The following is a 19,277-nucleotide window of genomic DNA, read 5'->3' as shown; positions in this document are numbered from 1 at the left end:
GAAGGTTATCCACCCAGGATAACCCAGGTTAGGGAGGGTTAGCCTCCCAGGATAACCCAGGGTAGGGAGGGTTAGCCACCCAGGATAACCCAGGGTAGGGAGGGTTAGCCACCCAGGATAACCCAGGGTAGGGAGGGTTAGCCACCCAGGATAACGCAGGGTAGGAAGGGTTAGCAACCCAGGATAACCTAGGGTAGAGAAGGTTAGCCACCCAGGATAACCCAGGGTAGGGAGGGTTAGCCACCCTGGATAATCCAGGGTAGGGATGGTTAGCCATTCAGGATAACCCGGGGTAGGGAGGGTTAGTAACCCAGGGTAGGGATGGTTAGCCATTCAGGATAACCCAGGGTAGGGAGGGTTAGCCACCAAGGATAACCCAGGGTAGGGATGGTTAGCCATTCAGGATAACCCGGGGTAGGGAGGGTTAGCCACCCAGGATAACCCAGTGTAGGGAGGGTTAGCCACCCTGGATAATCCAGGGTAGGGATGGTTAGCCATTCAGGATAACCCGGGGTAGGGAGGGTTAGTAACCCAGGGTAGGGATGGTTAGCCATTCAGGATAACCCAGGGTAGGGAGGGTTAGCCACCAAGGATAACCCAGGGTAGGGATGGTTAGCCATTCAGGATAACCCGGGGTAGGGAGGGTTAGCCACCCAGGATAACCCAGTGTAGGTAGGGTTAGCAACCCAGGATAACCCAGGGTAGGGATAGTTAGCCGTTCAGGATAACCCAGGGTAGGGAGGCTTAGCCACCCAGGATTACCCAGGGTAGGGATGGTTAGCCATTCAGGATAACCCGGGGAAGGTAGGGTTAGCCACCCAGGATAACCCAGGATAGGGATGGTTAGCCATTCAGGATAACCCAGGGTAGGGAGGGTTAGCCACCCAGGATAACCCAGGGTAGGGAGGGTTAGCCATTCAGGATAACCCAGGGTAGGGAGGGTTATCCACCCAGGATAACGCAGGGTAGTGAGGGTTAGCCACCCAGGATAACCCAGGGTAGGGAGGGTTAGCCACCCAGGATAACCCAGGGTAGGGATGGATAGCCATTCAGGATAACCCGGGGTAGGGAAGGTTAGCCACCCAGGATAACCCAGGGTAGTGAGGGTTAGCCACCCAGGATAACCCAGGGTAGGGAGGGTTAGGCACCCAGGATAACCCAGGGTAGGGAGGGTTAGCCACCCAGGATAACCCAGGGTAGGGAGGGTTAGCCACCCAGGATAACCCAGGGTAGGGAGGGTTAGCCACCCAGGATAACCCTGGGTAGGGAGGGTTATCCACCCAGGATAACCCAGGGTAGGGAGGGTTAGCAACCCAGGATAACCCAGGGTAGGAAGGGTTAGCCATCCAGGATAACCCAGGGTAGGGAGGGTTAGCCACCCAGGATAACCCAGGGTAGGGAGGGTTAGCCACCCAGGATAACCCTGGGTAGGGAGGGTTAGCCACCCAGGATAACCCAGGGTAGGGAGGGTTAGCCACCCAGTATAACCCAGTGTAGGGAGGGTTAGAAAGCCAGGATAACCCAGGGTAGGGAGGGTTAGCCATCCAGGATAACCCAGGGTAGGGATGGTTAGCCACCCAGGATAACCCAGGGTAGGGAGGGTTAGTAACGCAGGATAACCCTGGGTAGGGAGGGTTATCCACCCAGGATAACCCAGGGTAGGGAGGGTTAGCAACCCAGGATAACCCAGGGTAGGAAGGGTTAGCCATCCAGGATAACCCAGGGTAGGGAGGGTTAGCCACCCAGGATAACCCAGGGTAGGGAGGGTTAGCCACCCAGGATAACCCTGGGTAGGGAGGGTTAGCCACCCAGGATAACCCAGGGTAGGGAGGGTTAGCCACCCAGGATAGCCCAGGGTAGGGAGGATTAGCCATCCAGGATAACCCAGGGTAGGGAAGGTTAGCTACCCAGGATAACCCAGGGCAGGGAGGGTTAGCCACCCAGGATAACCCAGGGTAGGGAGGGTTAGCCACCCAGTATAACCCAGTGTAGGGAGGGTTAGAAAGCCAGGATAACCCAGGGTAGGGAGGGTTAGCCATCCAGGATAACCCAGGGTAGGGATGGTTAGCCACCCAGGATAACCCAGGGTAGGGAGGGTTAGCCACCCAGTATAACCCAGTGTAGGGAGGGTTAGAAAGCCAGGATAACCCAGGGTAGGGAGGGTTAGCCACCCAGGATAACCCAGTGTAGGGAGGGTTAGCCACCCAGTATAACCCAGGATAACCCAGGGTAGAGAGGGTTAGACACCCAGGATAACCCAGGGTAGGAAGGTTTAACCACCCAGGATAACCCAGGGTAGGGAGGGTTAGCCACCCAGGATAACCCAGGGTAGGGAGGGTTAGCCACCCATGATAACCCAGTGTAGGGAGGGTTAGCCACCCAGGATAACCCAGGGTAGGGATGGTTAGCCATTCAGGATAACCCGGGGTATGGAAGGTTAGCCACCCAGGATAAACCAGGGTAGGGAGGGTTAGCCACCCAGGATTACCCAGGGTAGGGAGGGTTAGCCACCCAGGATAACCCAGGATAGGGAGGGTTAGCCACCCAGGATAACCCAGAGTAGGGAGGGTTAGCCACGCATGATAACCCAGGGTAGGGAGGGTTAGCCATCCAGGATAACCCGGGGTAGGGAGGATTAGCCACCCAGGATAACCCAGTGTATGGAGGGTTAGCCACTCAGGATAACCCAGGGTAGGGAGGATTAGCCACCCAGGATAACCCAGGGTAGGGAGGGTTAGCCACCCAGGATAACCCAGGGTAAGGAGGGTTAGCCACCCAGGATAACCCAGGGTATGGAGGGTTAGCCATCCTGGATAACCCAGGGTAGGGAGGGTTAGCTACCCAGGATAACCCAGTTTAGGGAGGGTTAGCCACCCAGGATAACCCAGGGTAGGGAGGGTTATCCACCCAGGATAACCCAGGGTAGGGAGGGTTATCCACCCAGGATAACCCAGGGTAGGGAGGGTTAGCCACCCAGGATAACGCAGGGTAGGGAGGGTTAGCCACCCAAGATAACCCAGGGTAGGGAGGGTTAGCCTCCCAGGATAACCCAGGGTAGGGAGGGTTAGCCACCCGGGATAACCCAGGGTAGGGAGGGTTAGCCACCCAGGATAACCCAGGGTAGGGAGGGTTAGCCACCCAGGATAACCCAGGGTAGGGAGGGTTAGCCACCCAGGATAACCCAGGGTAGGGAGGGTTAGCCACCCAGGATAATCCAGGGTAGGGAGGGTTAGCCACCCAGGATAACCCAGGGTAGGGAGGGTTAGCCACCCAGGATAACCCAGGGCAGGGAGGGTTAGCCACCCAGGATAACCCAGGGTAGGGAGGGTTAGCCACCCAGGATAACCCAGGGTAGGGAGGGTTAGCCACCCAGGATAACCCAGGGTAGGGAGGGTTAGCCACCCAGGATAACCCAGGGTAGGGAGGGTTAGCCACCCAGGATAACCCAGGGTAGGGAGGGTTAGCCACCCAGGATAACCCAGGGTAGGGAGGGTTAGCCACCCAGGATAACCCAGGGTAGGGAGGGTTAGCCACCCAGGATAACCCAGGGTAGGGAGGGTTAGCCACCCAGGATAACCCAGGGTAGGGAGGGTTAGCCACCCAGGATAACCCAAGAAAGTCAGTGCGTCATCGAGGACTGTCTTATTTCTATTGTGGTCCTCAGTCTTGTCCCCCCAGGATGCCACCCACACCAGTGCACTAGCACCCAGGTACCTACTTCGTGCTAGGTGAACAGGTGTAAAGAAACACGTCGAAATGTTTCTACCCAGCCGGGAATCGAACCCGGGCCCTCCGTGTGTGAAGGGAGAGCTTCACCAGCCAGGCCACAGGGTCACCTACCCTGTGGGTGGTAGTCAAAAATTACAGAGGCACATAATGGGTCCAGGGACTAGGCTCCAATATAATGGTAAGTAAGCAGTTTACAGTGGTAATGTATTGTCAACAAGTTTGTGTTCTGGTAACAAACATAATTAGTTGGTAACTAAAACATCACTCCGTTGACAAACATTAAAATATAATTTATGTGTTGTAGGTATACATGTAGTGCCATACGGTTTATAAGCGGCTTCTCCGCACATATGCCGTATTCTATTCAAGATTGATGGACTGAACACATCGACTCAAGGTTGAGGGACTGATTACCTCATTATCCTCCTGTTCTTCAAGTTTCTTCTACGTATGGACTGATGAAGCCACTGTGTGGCGAAACGTTTCCTCAATAAAGATACCCAAGAGTTGCACATGTGTCTAATTTATCAACATGTTGGTTCTCTGAACCATTCACCTACAAATAATTTTGTACCAAAAGAACCTTAGAAAACTTACCTAACCTTATTATAACAAACGCAATTTAATTTAGCCTAATCCAGCTAAATATATTTTATATACAATAATTTAACAATAAACAAAGACAATGAAATATATATTTTTCGTTAAGTTCAGAATGATTTTTTGCGAAATTATTGCATATACAAATTTTCGTGTGCCTTATTCGGCAAGAAGAGCGTTGCTATTTAAGCCAAAACTGTAAGTTATACCTATTTGGCACAACATACACACTATGTTTTGTAATGTGACCAAGCTGCCCTTCCTTCCATCTCACTCCCTCGCTCTCAGAAAAATATAGAATGGAGGAAGACAGTAGGTAGTCATCTCCTTTACTGGCAGTTGCCAAATTCTGGGCACAGTTCATAGGTACACCCCCTTTAACTCGCTCCCATACCCGTGGCAGCATGTTGTGGCCTGACAGTGAGCAAGTGATGAATGAGGCAGGTGGTGGCCACCAGGTATACATAACATACAGTATTCTTGTATCTTTCTATCAGAATCCTGAGTAAGTTATTTATTATTGAATTAAGAAAAGGCTTGTTACCTTATCCTCACCTTTGAAACAAAAAATATGACATTTCATTTAACAAATTCAATATATTTTAATACAGAGATATGCTAAGCGTGCGAATTTATACGGTAAATTGAAACTACAGCATGAACTTTAAGGTAAGAGGTGCAACACAAATGTAGAACTTAGCCATACAGATTGCGAAAAGGACTTGGGGGTTATGGTAAGCAGCAACCTTAAACCAAGACAGCAATGCCTAAGCGTACGTAATAAGGCAAATAGATTACTGGGATTTATATCAAGAAGTGTAAGCAACAGAAGTCCAGAGGTCATACTGCAGCTTTATACATCATTAGTAAGGCCTCACCTAGATTATGCAGCTCAATTCTGGTCTCCATATTACAGAATGGACATAAATTCGTTAGAAAACATTCAGCGTAGGATGATTAAATTAATACATAGCATTAGAAATCTTCTTTATGAAGAAAGATTGAAGACTCTTAAGTTACATTCACTTGTTAGACGAAGAATGAGGGGAGACCTGATCGAAGTGTATAAGTGGAAGATAGGTATTAATAAAGGGGATATTAATAAGGTATTGAGGATGTCTCTCCAAGAGAGAACCCGCAGTAATGGATTTAAATTAGATAAGTTTAGATTTAGAAAGGACATAGGAAAGTATTGGTTTGGAAATAGGGTAGTAGATGAGTGGAACAGTCTACCTAGTTGGGTTATTGAGGCTGGGACTTTGGGTAGTTTCAAATTTAGGTTGGATAAGTACATGAGTGGGAGGGGTTGGATTTGAGTGGGACTTTCACATCAGAGCTTATTTCTTGGGTGGCATTGAAAATTGGGTTGGGCAAATGTTTTGTTAGTGGGATGAATTGTAAAGGACCTGCCTAGTATGGGCCAACAGGCCTCTTGCAGTGTTCCTTTCTTATGTTCTTATGTTCTTATGAATAACGATTTATGAACAGCCGCAGAAGACTTGAGGCTGCATGTCACCAGTTCACCACCTAAAATAAGAATTAAACTCTATATATACACACCGAGAGAAATACACCTATCACGTCAACAAGAGTTTCAAGCCTATCAACTCCACGAGGGTCCTTAAGACTTCAGAATCTTTTCACCACCAGTCAAGAATATTTTTATCCTTTAAATAGGGATTCAAGTAAACTCAGTGTATATATATTACCTGGAGTTTACCTGGAGAGAGTTCCGGGGGTCAACGCCCCCGCGGCCCGGTCTGTGACCAGGCCTCCTGGTGGATCAGAGCCTGATCAACCAGGCTGTTACTGCTGGCTGCACGCAAACCAACGTACGAGCCACAGCCCGGCTGATCCGGAACTGACTTTAGGTGCTTGTCCAGTGCCAGCTTGAAGACTGCCAGGGGTCTGTTGGTAATCCCCCTTATGTGTGCTGGGAGGCAGTTGAACAGTCTCGGGCCCCTGACACTTATTGTATGGTCTCTTAACGTGCTAGTGACACCCCTGCTTTTCATTGGGGGGATGTTGCATCGTCTGCCAAGTCTTTTGCTTTCGTAGTGAGTGATTTTCGTGTGCAAGTTCGGTACTAGTCCCTCTAGGATTTTCCAGGTGTATATAATCATGTATCTCTCCCTCCTGCGTTCCAGGGAATACAGGTTTAGAAACCTCAAGCGCTCCCAGTAATTGAGGTGTTTTATCTCCGTTATGCGCGCCGTGAAGGTTCTCTGTACATTTTCTAGGTCAGCAATTTCACCTGCCTTGAAAGGTGCTGTTAGTGTGCAGCAATATTCCAGCCTAGATAGAACAAGTGACCTGAAGAGTGTCATCATGGGCTTGGCCTCCCTAGTTTTGAAGGTTCTCATTATCCATCCTGTCATTTTCTAGCAGATGCGATTGATACAATGTTATGGTCCTTGAAGGTGAGATCCTCCGACATGATCACTCCCAGGTCTTTGACGTTGGTGTTTCGCTCTATTTTGTGGCCAGAATTTGTTTTGTACTCTGATGAAGATTTAATTTCCTCATGTTTACCATATCTGAGTAATTGAAATTTCTCATCGTTGAACTTCATATTGTTTTCTGCAGCCCACTGAAAGATTTGGTTGATGTCCGCCTGGAGCTTTGCAGTGTCTGCAATGGAAGACACTGTCATGCAGATTCGGGTGTCATCTGCAAAGGAAGACACGGTACTGTGGCTGACATCCTTGTCTATGTCGGATATGAGGATGAGGAACAAGATGGGAGCGAGTACTGTGCCTTGTGGAACAGAGCTTTTCACCGTAGCTGCCTCGGACTTTACTCTGTTGACGACTACTCTCTGTGTTCTGTTAGTGAGGAAATTATAGATCCATCGACCGACTTTTCCTGTTATTCCTTTAGCACGCATTTTGTGCGCTATTACGCCATGGTCACACTTGTCGAAGGCTTTTGCAAAGTCTGTATATATTACATCTGCATTCTTTTTGTCTTCTAGTGCATTTAGGACCTTGTCGTAGTGATCCAATAGTTGAGACAGACAGGAGCGACCTGTTCTAAACCCATGTTGCCCTGGGTTGTGTAACTGATGGGTTTCTAGATGGGTGGTGATCTTGCTTCTTAGGACCCTTTCAAAGATTTTTATGATATGGGATGTTAGTGCTATTGGTCTGTAGTTCTTTGCTGTTGCTTTACTGCCCCCTTTGTGGAGTGGGGCTATGTCTGTTGTTTTTAGTAACTGTGGGACGACCCCCGTGTCCATGCTCCCTCTCCATAGGATGGAAAAGGCTCGTGATAGGGGCTTCTTGCAGTTCTTGATGAACACAGTTCCATGAGTCTGGCCCTGGGGCAGAGTGCATGGGCATGTCATTTATCGCCTGTTCGAAGTCATTTGGCGTCAGGATAACATCGGATAGGCTTGTGTTAATCAAATTTTGTGGCTCTCTCATAAAAAATTCATTTTGATCTTCGACTCTCAGTCTGGTTAGCGGCTTGCTAAAAACTGAGTCATATTGGGACTTGAGTAGCTCACTCATTTCCTTGCTGTCATCTGTGTAGGACCCATCTTGTTTAAGTAGGGGCCCAATACTGGACGTTGTTCTCGATTTTGATTTGGCATAGGAGAAGAAATACTTTGGGTTTCTTTCGATTTCATTTACGGCTTTTAGTTCTTCCCGCGATTCCTGACTCCTAAAGGATTCTTTTAGCTTAAGTTCGATGCTTGCTATTTCTCTGACCAGTGTCTCCCTACGCATTTCAGATATATTGACCTCTTTTAACCGCTCTGTTATTCTTTTCCGTCGCCTGTAAAGGGAGCGCCTGTCTCTTTCTGTTTTACATCTACTCCTTTTTCTTAGAGGAATAAGCCTTGTGCATACATCGAGTGCCACCGAGTTAATCTGTTCTAGGCATAAGTTTGGGTCTGTGTTGCTTAGTATATCTTCCCAGCTTATATCGGTTAGGACTTGGTTTACTTGGTCCCACTTTATGTTTTTGTTATTGAAATTGAATTTGGTGAATGCTCCCTCGTGACTAATCTCATTAATAAATAACAAAAAGGCACAATACCGTGACTGGAACGATACATAAATAACCCGCACATAAAAGAGAGAAGCTTACGACGACGTTTCGGTCCGACTTGGACCATTGACTTTGCCAATGGTCCAAGTCGGACCGAAACGTCGTCGTAAGCTCTCTCTTTTATGTGCGGGTTATTTGTGTATAATCTCATTTTGTCGGTCTGGGGCTCCGCGCATACATGACTTAACCTCAATTATGTTGTGATCTGAGTATATTGTTTTTGATATGGTGACATTTCTTATCAGATCATCATTGTTAGTGAAGATGAGGTCTAGTGTATTCTCCAGTCTAGTAGGCTCTATTATTTGCTGGTTTAAATTGAATTTTGTGCAGAGATTTAAAAGCTCGCGTGAGTGTGAGTTTTCATCAGAGCTGCCTCCTGGTGTTATTACTGCAACAATATTATTTGCTATATTCCTCCATTTTAGGTGCCTTAAGTTGAAATCCCCCAGGAGCAGAAATACACCTTTCAGGGTATATATTCTGTGGCCCCAGTCACTGTGATGTTTGATAACAAATTGAGTTTAAGATCAATTTATGCATGCATATATTTGAAGAATGTTAGAATTAAAATAAAGATAGATAGGCTTACAATAGACTAATATTAAATTTTAATCAAATACAGCAAATGATCTTATGAATATTTATTTATAGAATATGGTAATAGCAGTAATATGTGGAGAATTAATATTTTCATTATCACTATAATAATGGCATAGAGTACCCACAAGTAGTATCTTCAGTGAGAAGTATCTTTAGTGAGTAGTATCTTAGAAGTATCTTTAGCGAGAAATGTTCACATACACAGTAAGTTTCTTTACTAGTTGGCATTGAGTAAAACTGGAGACAAAAGGAAACATTATCAGTCTTCATGTGGTAGTTTTGAGGTGGTCAGTCCCTCAGTATTGGCTTCAGGGGCAGTGTGTGGGTTGGGTTAGTTTTTCTTGGAAATAAGTCACTTTGTCTGACTTTTTTGGGTTAACTTAGTAAATCTACACATGCTGCTAAGTATGATAATTTATGTAACAGTATTTATGTGTACCCATACCTAAATAAACTTACTTCTAGTCTAGCGGAAATATTATTTACCAGGCTGCCGTCCTGACTGTGTACTAACTTAACCTCGGTTCCTTTCCTTTTTGTTTGGGTTTTCCTCTCCCTCATCTATTCCCCATCTATCCCCACCTCCCCCCATGTGGGTTCTTACCTGTAACTTCTTCTAGCACCATAACCATCATATATTTTGCGCCCTTTTCTTCCATCTGCATAAAATAATATTTCCTTACAGAAGACACTGGACGAGTTGCCAATAATATTTTTTGCCAGTGCAAGGGTTAAACATTTTCATTGTTTACATCTCCCAGGAAAGAACTTTTACTTCATAAATTACCATAGATTGCACATAGAAAATCATTCGTGCGTATCTTATTTACCCGTATTAATAAATATTTTTTCAGCAAGTGAGTTTGCGAGACCGTCCCGCTAGTCTTCCACAACAAGTCAATCTGACTAGGATGATCTATATTAAGAAAAAACTAAGTTTTTACAATAGACTTTGGCTGGTTCTGGTTACACATTTGATATATATAGGCTTGTGTTGTAATTTGTAAATATCTTTATATTTTAGTTTATTTTGGTATGATTATACAGTTCAAATTATATTTTTTTTGTATTACTTCTTGAGTACTCACCTTACGAGGTCATTTTTGGTAACATTAGTGGTATTATCACCTTGATTAATCTTATAAGTGTATATTAGCCACTCTACATATCTCTTATTTTATGTAAAGAGAGACAAATTGTATTAATATATATATATATATATATATATATATATATATATATATATATATATATATATATATATATATATATATATATATATATATATATATATATATATATATATATATATATATATATATATATATATATATATATATATATATATATAATGACTGAAGGTAAACAGGTTATGATCCTGTCTTACTGACACCTGTGCAGTCAGTAAGGTTTGAACCCCATTAACCATATTATATCTTTCCTTCACACTCTGCTGACATATGCCATTTCAACTACTTTTTATCTAACATTTTATAACATGAACGGTATGCTACATTATCGTCTCTTTCTTGCAGTCACCTTCCTTCAAGTTCTCGCGGAAGGCGTCCTCCTCGTATTCGCTCAAGTTGGAGCCAGTGAGAGGTGGTGGGGGTAAGACCAAGGGCCGTAGGAAGCCTGTGTCAACCCCAGCCTCTCCCAGCCGTACTAGAGAACCTCAGTGTACGTGCATGACGGCTGAGCAGTATGCTAGACTCCGTGCACAGGACCCTAGATACAGAGGTGAGCACAGTCACATTTTTCTACAGACTCTAGTTTACTGATGTAATTATGTGAGTCGGAGAGTACAGTTTTTTTTTATGAACATTAAAATTCTGAAGTGTGCAGTGAGACACGCAAAGGCTTTGTTCCTCCCCTTAAGAGAATGACAAAATTTCGCGCATTAGCGTTTATGACGGCGTTTATAGAAACATAACCCAATCCGGTGGAAGCAATCAGAGATCACGCCGAAGTTCTTTGACACGTTTTAGCTTAATTTCAAGGTGTCCCGTTGACTCAGTATTTAAGAAAACTTGGAGATGACTTCGTATCCAACAGGAGTTACTTCCTTCCCACATTTGGCTTCCTCAAGCGTCCCTTCATCATGCTTCTGAAAAGAAAGATTCTCTTCAGTAACTTATTTTCTCGCTTCAAGAAATTTTTACAGCGCTTCCCGATTTTTTCTCCCCCTGCCATCAGTCAGATTAGTAAACTAATGCTTGGAAATCGGAATTTATATTACTACACAATTGTTTATGCCAGTCGTTTATTCCTTAGTAATGGCCAAGTCCCCCCCCTTACTCAGTGTTAGCCAGCCTAAGAACTTAACTTATCCACAAAAACAGTGAACAGAGTTAAAACTTGGGTTCTTACCTTAGTAAAATAAGGTAATGGTATTAATGTCTAGTTGTAAGACGATGAAAACCTTTGTGTCATATCCTGCAGTCTTTAGTCATTTTGATGTTAAGTGTTCATCCCAATCTTCGTTATTATCACCTTCAGTGTATTTTAAAACGGGTCATACAGTCATAATTTTAGAGGCTCTCATCTGAATACCCAATTTAAATATAAAGAAAATTTCACTGGCTTGGAACATCATTAAATGTTTGTGCCCGAGGAAAGAGGTCGATAATTTCATATTATTGTGTGTAGCTAGAAGTACAGGTGCTGACTACCATAACATTATGATAATGATCCAATCTTTTGCACTTGTTCCATGTCATTCTATATATCTAGATTGTCTCTACCTTTTTTTGATCAGTGTTCCAGTTATATACTGTAGAATGTAATATCCCTCTGCACATTCATATAAACCTGTGTATAATTACTGTTCACCTAATATTTTGCTTAAGCAGAAGTTTTACACCATATGTTCTGTACATAAGTTTAGTAATAAAATGGCTTTATGTAAACCATGTTTTCACTGCTTTTATCATTTTATTTGTATTTTGAACCTTATAGTTTCCTTGAAAGTTGACTAACTGGAAAAAAAATAATGCCAAAAATGTAACTTCTTTTTTTTCCCACCGCCATAAAAAAAGACGAATGCTTGCTGTGTTTTTCTTGCTTATGGTACGTTTTAGCACCATAAGCATGATATATTTTGCGTGCTTTTCTACCATCTCTGCATAAAATAATATTTCCTTGCAGAAGACAGTGGACAAGTTGAAAATAGCATATTTTGCAAGTGCAAACATAACTCACGTGAAACAGTAGAGAAAGAAATGAATGGAAATGGGAATAAAACAGAAAATGGCATTATAGAACAACAAGGGTACGATCAAGTGAGGAGGCAGCAGCAGGTCACCCTCCGGGCAGCCTCTCACTCGCCTCCTGAACTCTATGATAACCTTCATTTGGAAAAAAGTTTGTGTTTCTGTTTGTTAGCTGTTTGTCTAACACAAAACTGGTGGTGGATTTTTTACTAACAACTTTATTTTTGAACGTGTGTTATTTTTATCTTGAATGTCAGTTTTATTCTACCTTATTTCCAGGTATCAAATTTGATTTCATTCTCTCCCTTATATTGCATATGCTTAATTTTTTCTCTCTCTCTCTCTCTCTCTCATATATATATATATATATATATATATATATATATATATATATATATATATATATATATATATATATATATATATATATATATATATATACTAGAAATCTTAGAACATTTATTGAAGTGTCTGGAAAAAATCTCCCAACTCCAGCCCCAAACATCTTGCTACTGGGAGATTTCAACTTGAGACACCTAAAATGGAGGAGTGTAGCAAATAACATGTTAGCAGAGATCACCCTAGGAGGCAACTCAAATGAAAATTCACGCACGCACGAGATATTAAACCTCTGCACAAAATTCACCTTAAACCAGCAAATATTTGAGCCTGAGACTAGAAAATACGCTGGACCTCATCTTCACTAACAACGACGATCTGATACGTAGTATAACTGTATCAAAGACAATACATTCAGATCAGGACATAACAGAGTACAGACATGTATGAACAGGGCTCCTGACCAGCAAAATGTGATCAGTCATGATGATGCCTTCACAAAATTCAACGTCAATAACAAAAACATACAGTGGGAACAAGTCAACCATGTCCTAAGTGAAACAAACTGGGAAAGTATCATAAACAACACGGATCCGAACCTTTGCTTAGAAAAAAATAACTCTGTGGTTCTTGAGATCTGCTCAAGGCACATTCCATTAAGAAAAAGAAAGAGAAGATGTAAACTTGAAAGAGAAAGAAACGCTTCATATACAGACGAAGACGAAGAATCACAGAGTTGCTGAGATGGGCCATTATATCTGAAATACGAAGGGAGGCACTGGTCAATGAAATAGCAAATATCATAATTAAGATAAAGGAACTTTACAGGAGACAAGAATCGCAGGAAGAATTAAAAGCCATAAAGGAAATTGAAAAAAAAAATACTTCTTCGATTATGCCAAATCTAAGGGAAAAATAACATCCAGTATTGGGCCCCTGCTTAGGCGAGATGGGACATACACAGATGACAGTCAAGAAATAAGTGAGATATTAAAGCCTCAATACAACTTAGTGTTCAGTGAGCTGTTACCCAGACTAAGGGTCGACAGTCCAAATGAATTCTTTATGAACGAGACCCAGAATTTGGTCATCTCAAAAATCTCTGATATTGTCCTAACACCACAAGACTTTGAAAAGGCAATAAATGACATGCCCATGCACCCTGGCCCAGCCTCATGGAACTCCGTGTTCATCAGGAACAACAAGAAGTCTTTGTGACGTGCCTTCAGCATTCTGTGGAGAGGGAGCATGGACACAGGGGTCGTCCCACACTCACTAAAAACAACAGATATAGCCCCCCTTTACAAAGGTGGCAATAAAGCAATTGCAAAGAACTACAGACCGATAGTACAAACATCCCATATAAAAATCTTTGAGAGGGTTCTAAGAAGCAAGATTTTGAACCACCTAGATACCCATCAGTTACACAACCCAGGGCAACACGAGTTTAGAGCAGGTCGCTCCTGCTTGTCCCAGCTAATGGACTACTATGACAAGGTCCTGAATACTATTGAGGATAAACAAAATGTAGATGTAGTATACACAGACTTTGCAAAAGCCTTCGACAAGTGTGACCACCGTGTAATAGCGCACAAAATGCGGGAGTAAGGAATGACAGGAAAAGTTGGTAGATGGATCGATAATTTCCTGATAAACAGAACACAAAGAGTAATAGTAAACAGTAAAGTCCGAGACAGCTACAGTGAAAAGCACTGTTCCACAAGGCACAGTACTCACTCCCATCCTATTCCTCATCCTCATGTCTGACAGACAGAAATGTAAGCCGTAGCTCCCTGTCTTCCTTTGCGGATGACACCCGAGTTGCCATGACAGTGACCTCCACCGAAGACACTGCAAGACTCCAAGCGAACATCAACCAAATCTTCAAATGGGTCACTCAAAACAAAAGGAAGTTCAATGAAGAGAAATTTCAACTACTTAGATTTGGAAAACTTGAGGAAATTAAAACTGTAACAGGGTACACAACAAATTCTATCCATACAATAGAGCGAGAAAACATTGTGAAGGACCTGGGAGTGATAATGCCAGAGGCCTTCATAGACCACAACAATGTACATAACGCATCTGCTAGGAAAATGATAGGATGGATAAGGAGAACCTTCAGAACTAGGGACGCCAAGCCTATGATGATTCTCTTCAAATCGCTCGTTCTCTCTAGGCTGGAATACTGCTGTACACTAACTGCCCCCTTCAAGGCAGGCGAAATTGCTGACCTGGAGAGTGTACAAAGAAATTTCACGGCACATGTAAGTTCGATAGGGCACCTAAATTACTGGGAACGGTTGAAGGTCCTTGATTTGTATTCCCTGGAATGCAGGCGAGAGAGATACATGATAATATACACTTGGAAAATCCTAGAGGGATTAGTACCAAACTTGCACACGAAAATCGCTCCCTATGAAAGCAAAAGACTCGGCAGAAGATGCAACATTACCTCAATGAAAAGCAGGGGCGCCACGAGTACACTGAGTGTCAGGGGCCCAAGACTGTTCAACTGCCTCCCGGCATACATAAGGGGGATTACCAGTAGACCCCTGGCTGTCTTCAAGAAGGCACTGGACAGGCACCTAAAGTCAGTACCTGACCAACCGGGTTGTAGTTTGTACGTCAGTTTGCTTGCGACCAGCAGTAACAGCCTGGTTGATCAGACCTTGATCCACCACGAGGCTTGGTCTCAGACCGAACCGCGGGGGCATTGACCCCCGGAACCCTCTCCAGGTATACTCCAGGTGTATATCAGTGATTCGGTAATAAATCAATCGTCAGCACCAGGATTTAATAACAGTACATGACATCACAAAATATAAATCATAAGTCATTGAAAACACGATAAAATATGAAAATCAGCGAAGCATGAGAAGTTAAAAAAAAATAATTAAACAAGGCCACAAGGGAAAGAGGTAAAGAAACCTTTGATTGACCTGGATATATCAAAGGCAATGGAACCTGATAATATGTCACCATGGATTCTGCAAGAGAGTGCGGAAACAGTGTCTAAAAATAAGCCAGTGGATACGGAGCAGTTACCAGAGATCTGGAAGACAGCAAATGTAGCCCCTATAAGAAAGGAGACAGACAGGAGGCGTTAATTAAGCTACAGACCAGTTTCTCTGACATGCATACCTTGCCACGTAATTGAGGACTTTATCAGAGGGAGAGTGGGAGAACTCTTGGAGAGAAGTGCTTTCGTAAACAATAACTAGCATGGGTTTAGAGATGACAAATCTTGTCTTACTTTCTTGTTGGAGTTCTATGACAAAATAACATGTGACAAGAAGCGCAGAAGGCGTGTGACACTCTACCCTACAAAGATCAGGGCCAAAAACTTGAGATTTAAGCTGGAATAACAGGGAACGTACTATGTTGGATCAAAAAATGTCTTGGGGGAAAGGGAGCCAAGAGTGACTGACAGGAAAGAGACGTCAGAATGGGGAAGAGTAACTAGTGGGGTTCTGCTGAATTGGTATTAGGACCAGCACTGTTTCTGGTTTATGCGAATGGCATTCCAGATGGGATTGATTCAGATACATCTTAGTTTGCTGATATACAGCTGAGGAGAATAAAAACAGATAATGACAAGGAAAGGCTCCGAAGGGATCTGGGCAAATTGCAAGAGTGGTCAGTTAAGTAGTTGCTTGAATTTAACTGAATTATATGCAACGTCATGAAGATTGGGCAAGGAACAAGAAGACCAGAAATGAGGTATAGACTAGGGGGACAGAGAAGGACCCAGGGGTGAGCATAGTGTCCAGTATAATAGCAGAGGTTCACAGCCGAATAACCTCTTCAGTCAGTGGTTGTGTGGCAAATCTATGAGTAGCCTTCAGGAGTCTCAACGGAGTAATTCCGGATACATTGTATATCATACATTAAGCCCATCTTGGAGTATGCCGCACCAGTATGGAACCCGCTTCTGAAAAGGAATATTAGAAATCTGGAGAAAGTGCAGAAGTATGCAACAAGGCTTGTATCTGAAGTAAAGGGCATGACCTACGAGGCGAGGCCAGCGGAATTTCACCTGATGACATTGGAGGACAAGAACCAGAGGGAACACGTTAATAACGTAAAATAATAGTTTTCAATTCCTTACACTGAAGTTGCTTTTGCTTGTTGATCTGGAGATATTTATTAAAGCTGATGTGAGCCACTACAATAGTTGTACATATATGACAGCCACTACCTTTATCACCTGCCACAACTACCACTTGTTACCACCACTATCACCTGCCATCACTGGTAAAAATACTGTATATTATTGGCCACAGTACTAGCTTTTTAATAAATACGCCTAGAGTAATACTCGATGTGGCCCTGTACAGTATATGACAGGCAGTACCTACGTCAGCTACCACCATCACTATCACCTTCAGTATTGGTAAAACTACTGTATATTACAAGCCAGAAGACAAGTTTTTTTTACTAAATGTACTCTATACGCCCAGAGTAATATCTCCCCCGTCTCTTATGAATACAAGCCACTCGAAAGAAAAAAACAAAATAATGTAGCTTAGGCCTTGTTGGTGCTGGGTTTATGGGGTTCGAGATCCATGTGTGGATCTCACTACGGTGTGTGACCAGAACTTTATAAATATAATAATTTAAATAAAATAATAATTTAAATAAAAAATAAAATCCAGTATCACAATTTTAGTGATATAAATAAGGGTAGATCGGAGCTTGGGGTGGGAGAGGACAGCAACAGAAACTTCTAAACATTAACAACAGAGGCAGTCTGCCCTCACATATGCTTTTGTTTATCTCTGTATATGAAAAAGTCGAGTTTATCCACTAAACTGCAACACAACGTCTATACAGAAGGTACTGTATATACATTATATCCCCTTTCCTTTCATTTTAACCTTGGAAATGTACAGACTGAAAATTGCATGTATTAACTGCTCTACAGGAATCAGCTAATTTATGTTTCATCCGTGGTAATAAACATTCTGTAAATAAACATCATAATAAGTTTCCTCGTATGCTATGTAAACACTGCATGTGTTAAGTGTTAATCCATAAAACAGGAGATATAGACCTGGTGGAGGAGGAGGACCGGCGCCGTGGTAGCCCTATAAACCACAAACAAACCTGCCTCGTGGCTCCAACGCAATCATCCCTTTCAATTTATTTTTTCATTTAATTACTTTTTCGCACTTTAATTTCGATCACCAACTTATTCAAGAATTGTATAATACACCTGTGGTAAGTAAATGAATGTTTAGATCACACAAATGTGGCGCTAACGAATGTGTCGTTAGTGCAATAATGGGTTACTAACCTTACTAATCTTTTATCGATTTTTACCCAAGTTTGCAACATACTGCACGAAATTTGGTAGCAAAATTTAAATTGTGAAATATAAAGTCTTCCTCGATCAAAAGTGTGTGTGTGTGTGTATATATATATATATATATATATATATATATATATATATATATATATATATATATATATATATATATATATATGCATTATAATATATATATATATGCATTATAATATATATATATATATATATATATATATATATATATATATATATATATATATATATATATATATATATATAATGCAAGACAAGCTACGGGGGAGTGGAAATCTTTAGCTCGAGATCTTTCACACGTCTCTGCGTCATCAGGAGCTGTGCAATGTTGCAAGAGTAGCAGTAGGTGGAAGGAAAGGAAGTTTTCTTAGAGTAAGGTAGCGTAGTGATTGTAACCAACTCCTCTCAGAAATGGTCAGAACACAGGCACTGTTTGCCACCCTCGTATCCTGCCTCCTCAACCCCCCATTTGGGGTAGGGAAGGTGGAAAGGACCTCTGAGGCTTACAGAAAGTGGGAACAGAATAATAGGAAATATAATAGCCAGCCCGAGGCTGAATTTGATCACTGTCAGCAAGTCACGAGTATGTTAAGCCACAACACAGTAAGTGTCAGGGGCCCAAGAGTGTTCGGCTGCCTCCCAGCATACATAAGAGGGATTACCAATAGACTCTTCAGTGTCTTCAAAGGGTAGCTGGACAGGCACCTAGAGTCAGTACCTGACCAGCCAGGCTTTAGTTTGTACATCGGTTTGAGCGTGTCAAGCGTAACAGCCTGGTTGATCAGGCCCTGATCCACCTCGAAACCTGGTCATGGACTGGGCTGCTGGGGTATTGACCCCAAAACACCCTCCATGTATACTCCAGACAAGGACATGATGGTGAATGAAGCAGCAGCAGCTGACTCAAGACTGCTTACTCCTGATTATTATTATAATCAAGGGGGAAGCGCTAAACCCGGAGGATTATACAGCGCCTGGGGGGGGGGATGTGGAAGGCATTCAGGCTTAATTCGGGGAACTGGAGCACAGATCCAGTTCCCTAAATCAAGAGCCCCTCACCAACATCAAGGAACCTTCCTTGAGGGGTTCTTACTCCTGAGAAACAAAGTCAGGATAGAGGACTGGCCCGATGACCAGGCCCAGGAGCTTCCCTGCGTCAACCCATACAAGTTTACCTGGAGAGGGTTTCGGGAGTCAACGCCCTCGTGGCTCGGTCTGAGACCAGGCCTCATGGTGGATCAGGGTCTGATCAACCAGGCTGTCACTGCTGGCCGCACACAAGCTGACGTACGAACCACAACCCGGTTAGTCAGGTACTGACTTTAGGTGCCTGTCCAGGACCTGTCAAAGTAAGAGAAACTTTGACCATTGCAGACAATCTGGTGATCTACATG

At 43.2% G+C, this 19,277-nt stretch overlaps 1 protein-coding gene across 18 annotated transcripts in view; it reads left to right on the top strand.

The window, feature by feature from the left end:
- Nucleotides 1-19,277, top strand: part of sif (still life) — a 1,051,963-nt gene that overhangs the window by 294,073 nt on the left and 738,613 nt on the right. For 14 of the 18 annotated variants that reach the window (XM_070097567.1, XM_070097564.1, XM_070097575.1 and 11 more), the window contains exons 5-6: nucleotides 10,524-10,728; nucleotides 12,136-12,351. In XM_070097567.1, coding sequence (XP_069953668.1) covers nucleotides 10,524-10,728; nucleotides 12,136-12,351 — 421 coding nt within the window. Of the gene's footprint in view, nucleotides 1-10,523; nucleotides 10,729-12,135; nucleotides 12,352-17,626; nucleotides 17,763-19,277 lie in introns of those variants that run through there. The other 4 variants (XM_070097583.1, XM_070097569.1, XM_070097563.1 and 1 more) reach the window with 3 other exon arrangements.

This window comes from Cherax quadricarinatus, chromosome 58, assembly GCF_038502225.1.
Source record: "Cherax quadricarinatus isolate ZL_2023a chromosome 58, ASM3850222v1, whole genome shotgun sequence".
NCBI classification, from domain to species: domain Eukaryota; kingdom Metazoa; phylum Arthropoda; class Malacostraca; order Decapoda; family Parastacidae; genus Cherax; species Cherax quadricarinatus.
The sequence above is the reverse complement of the archived record's forward strand: the minus strand, read 5'-3'. Positions and strand labels throughout refer to the sequence as shown.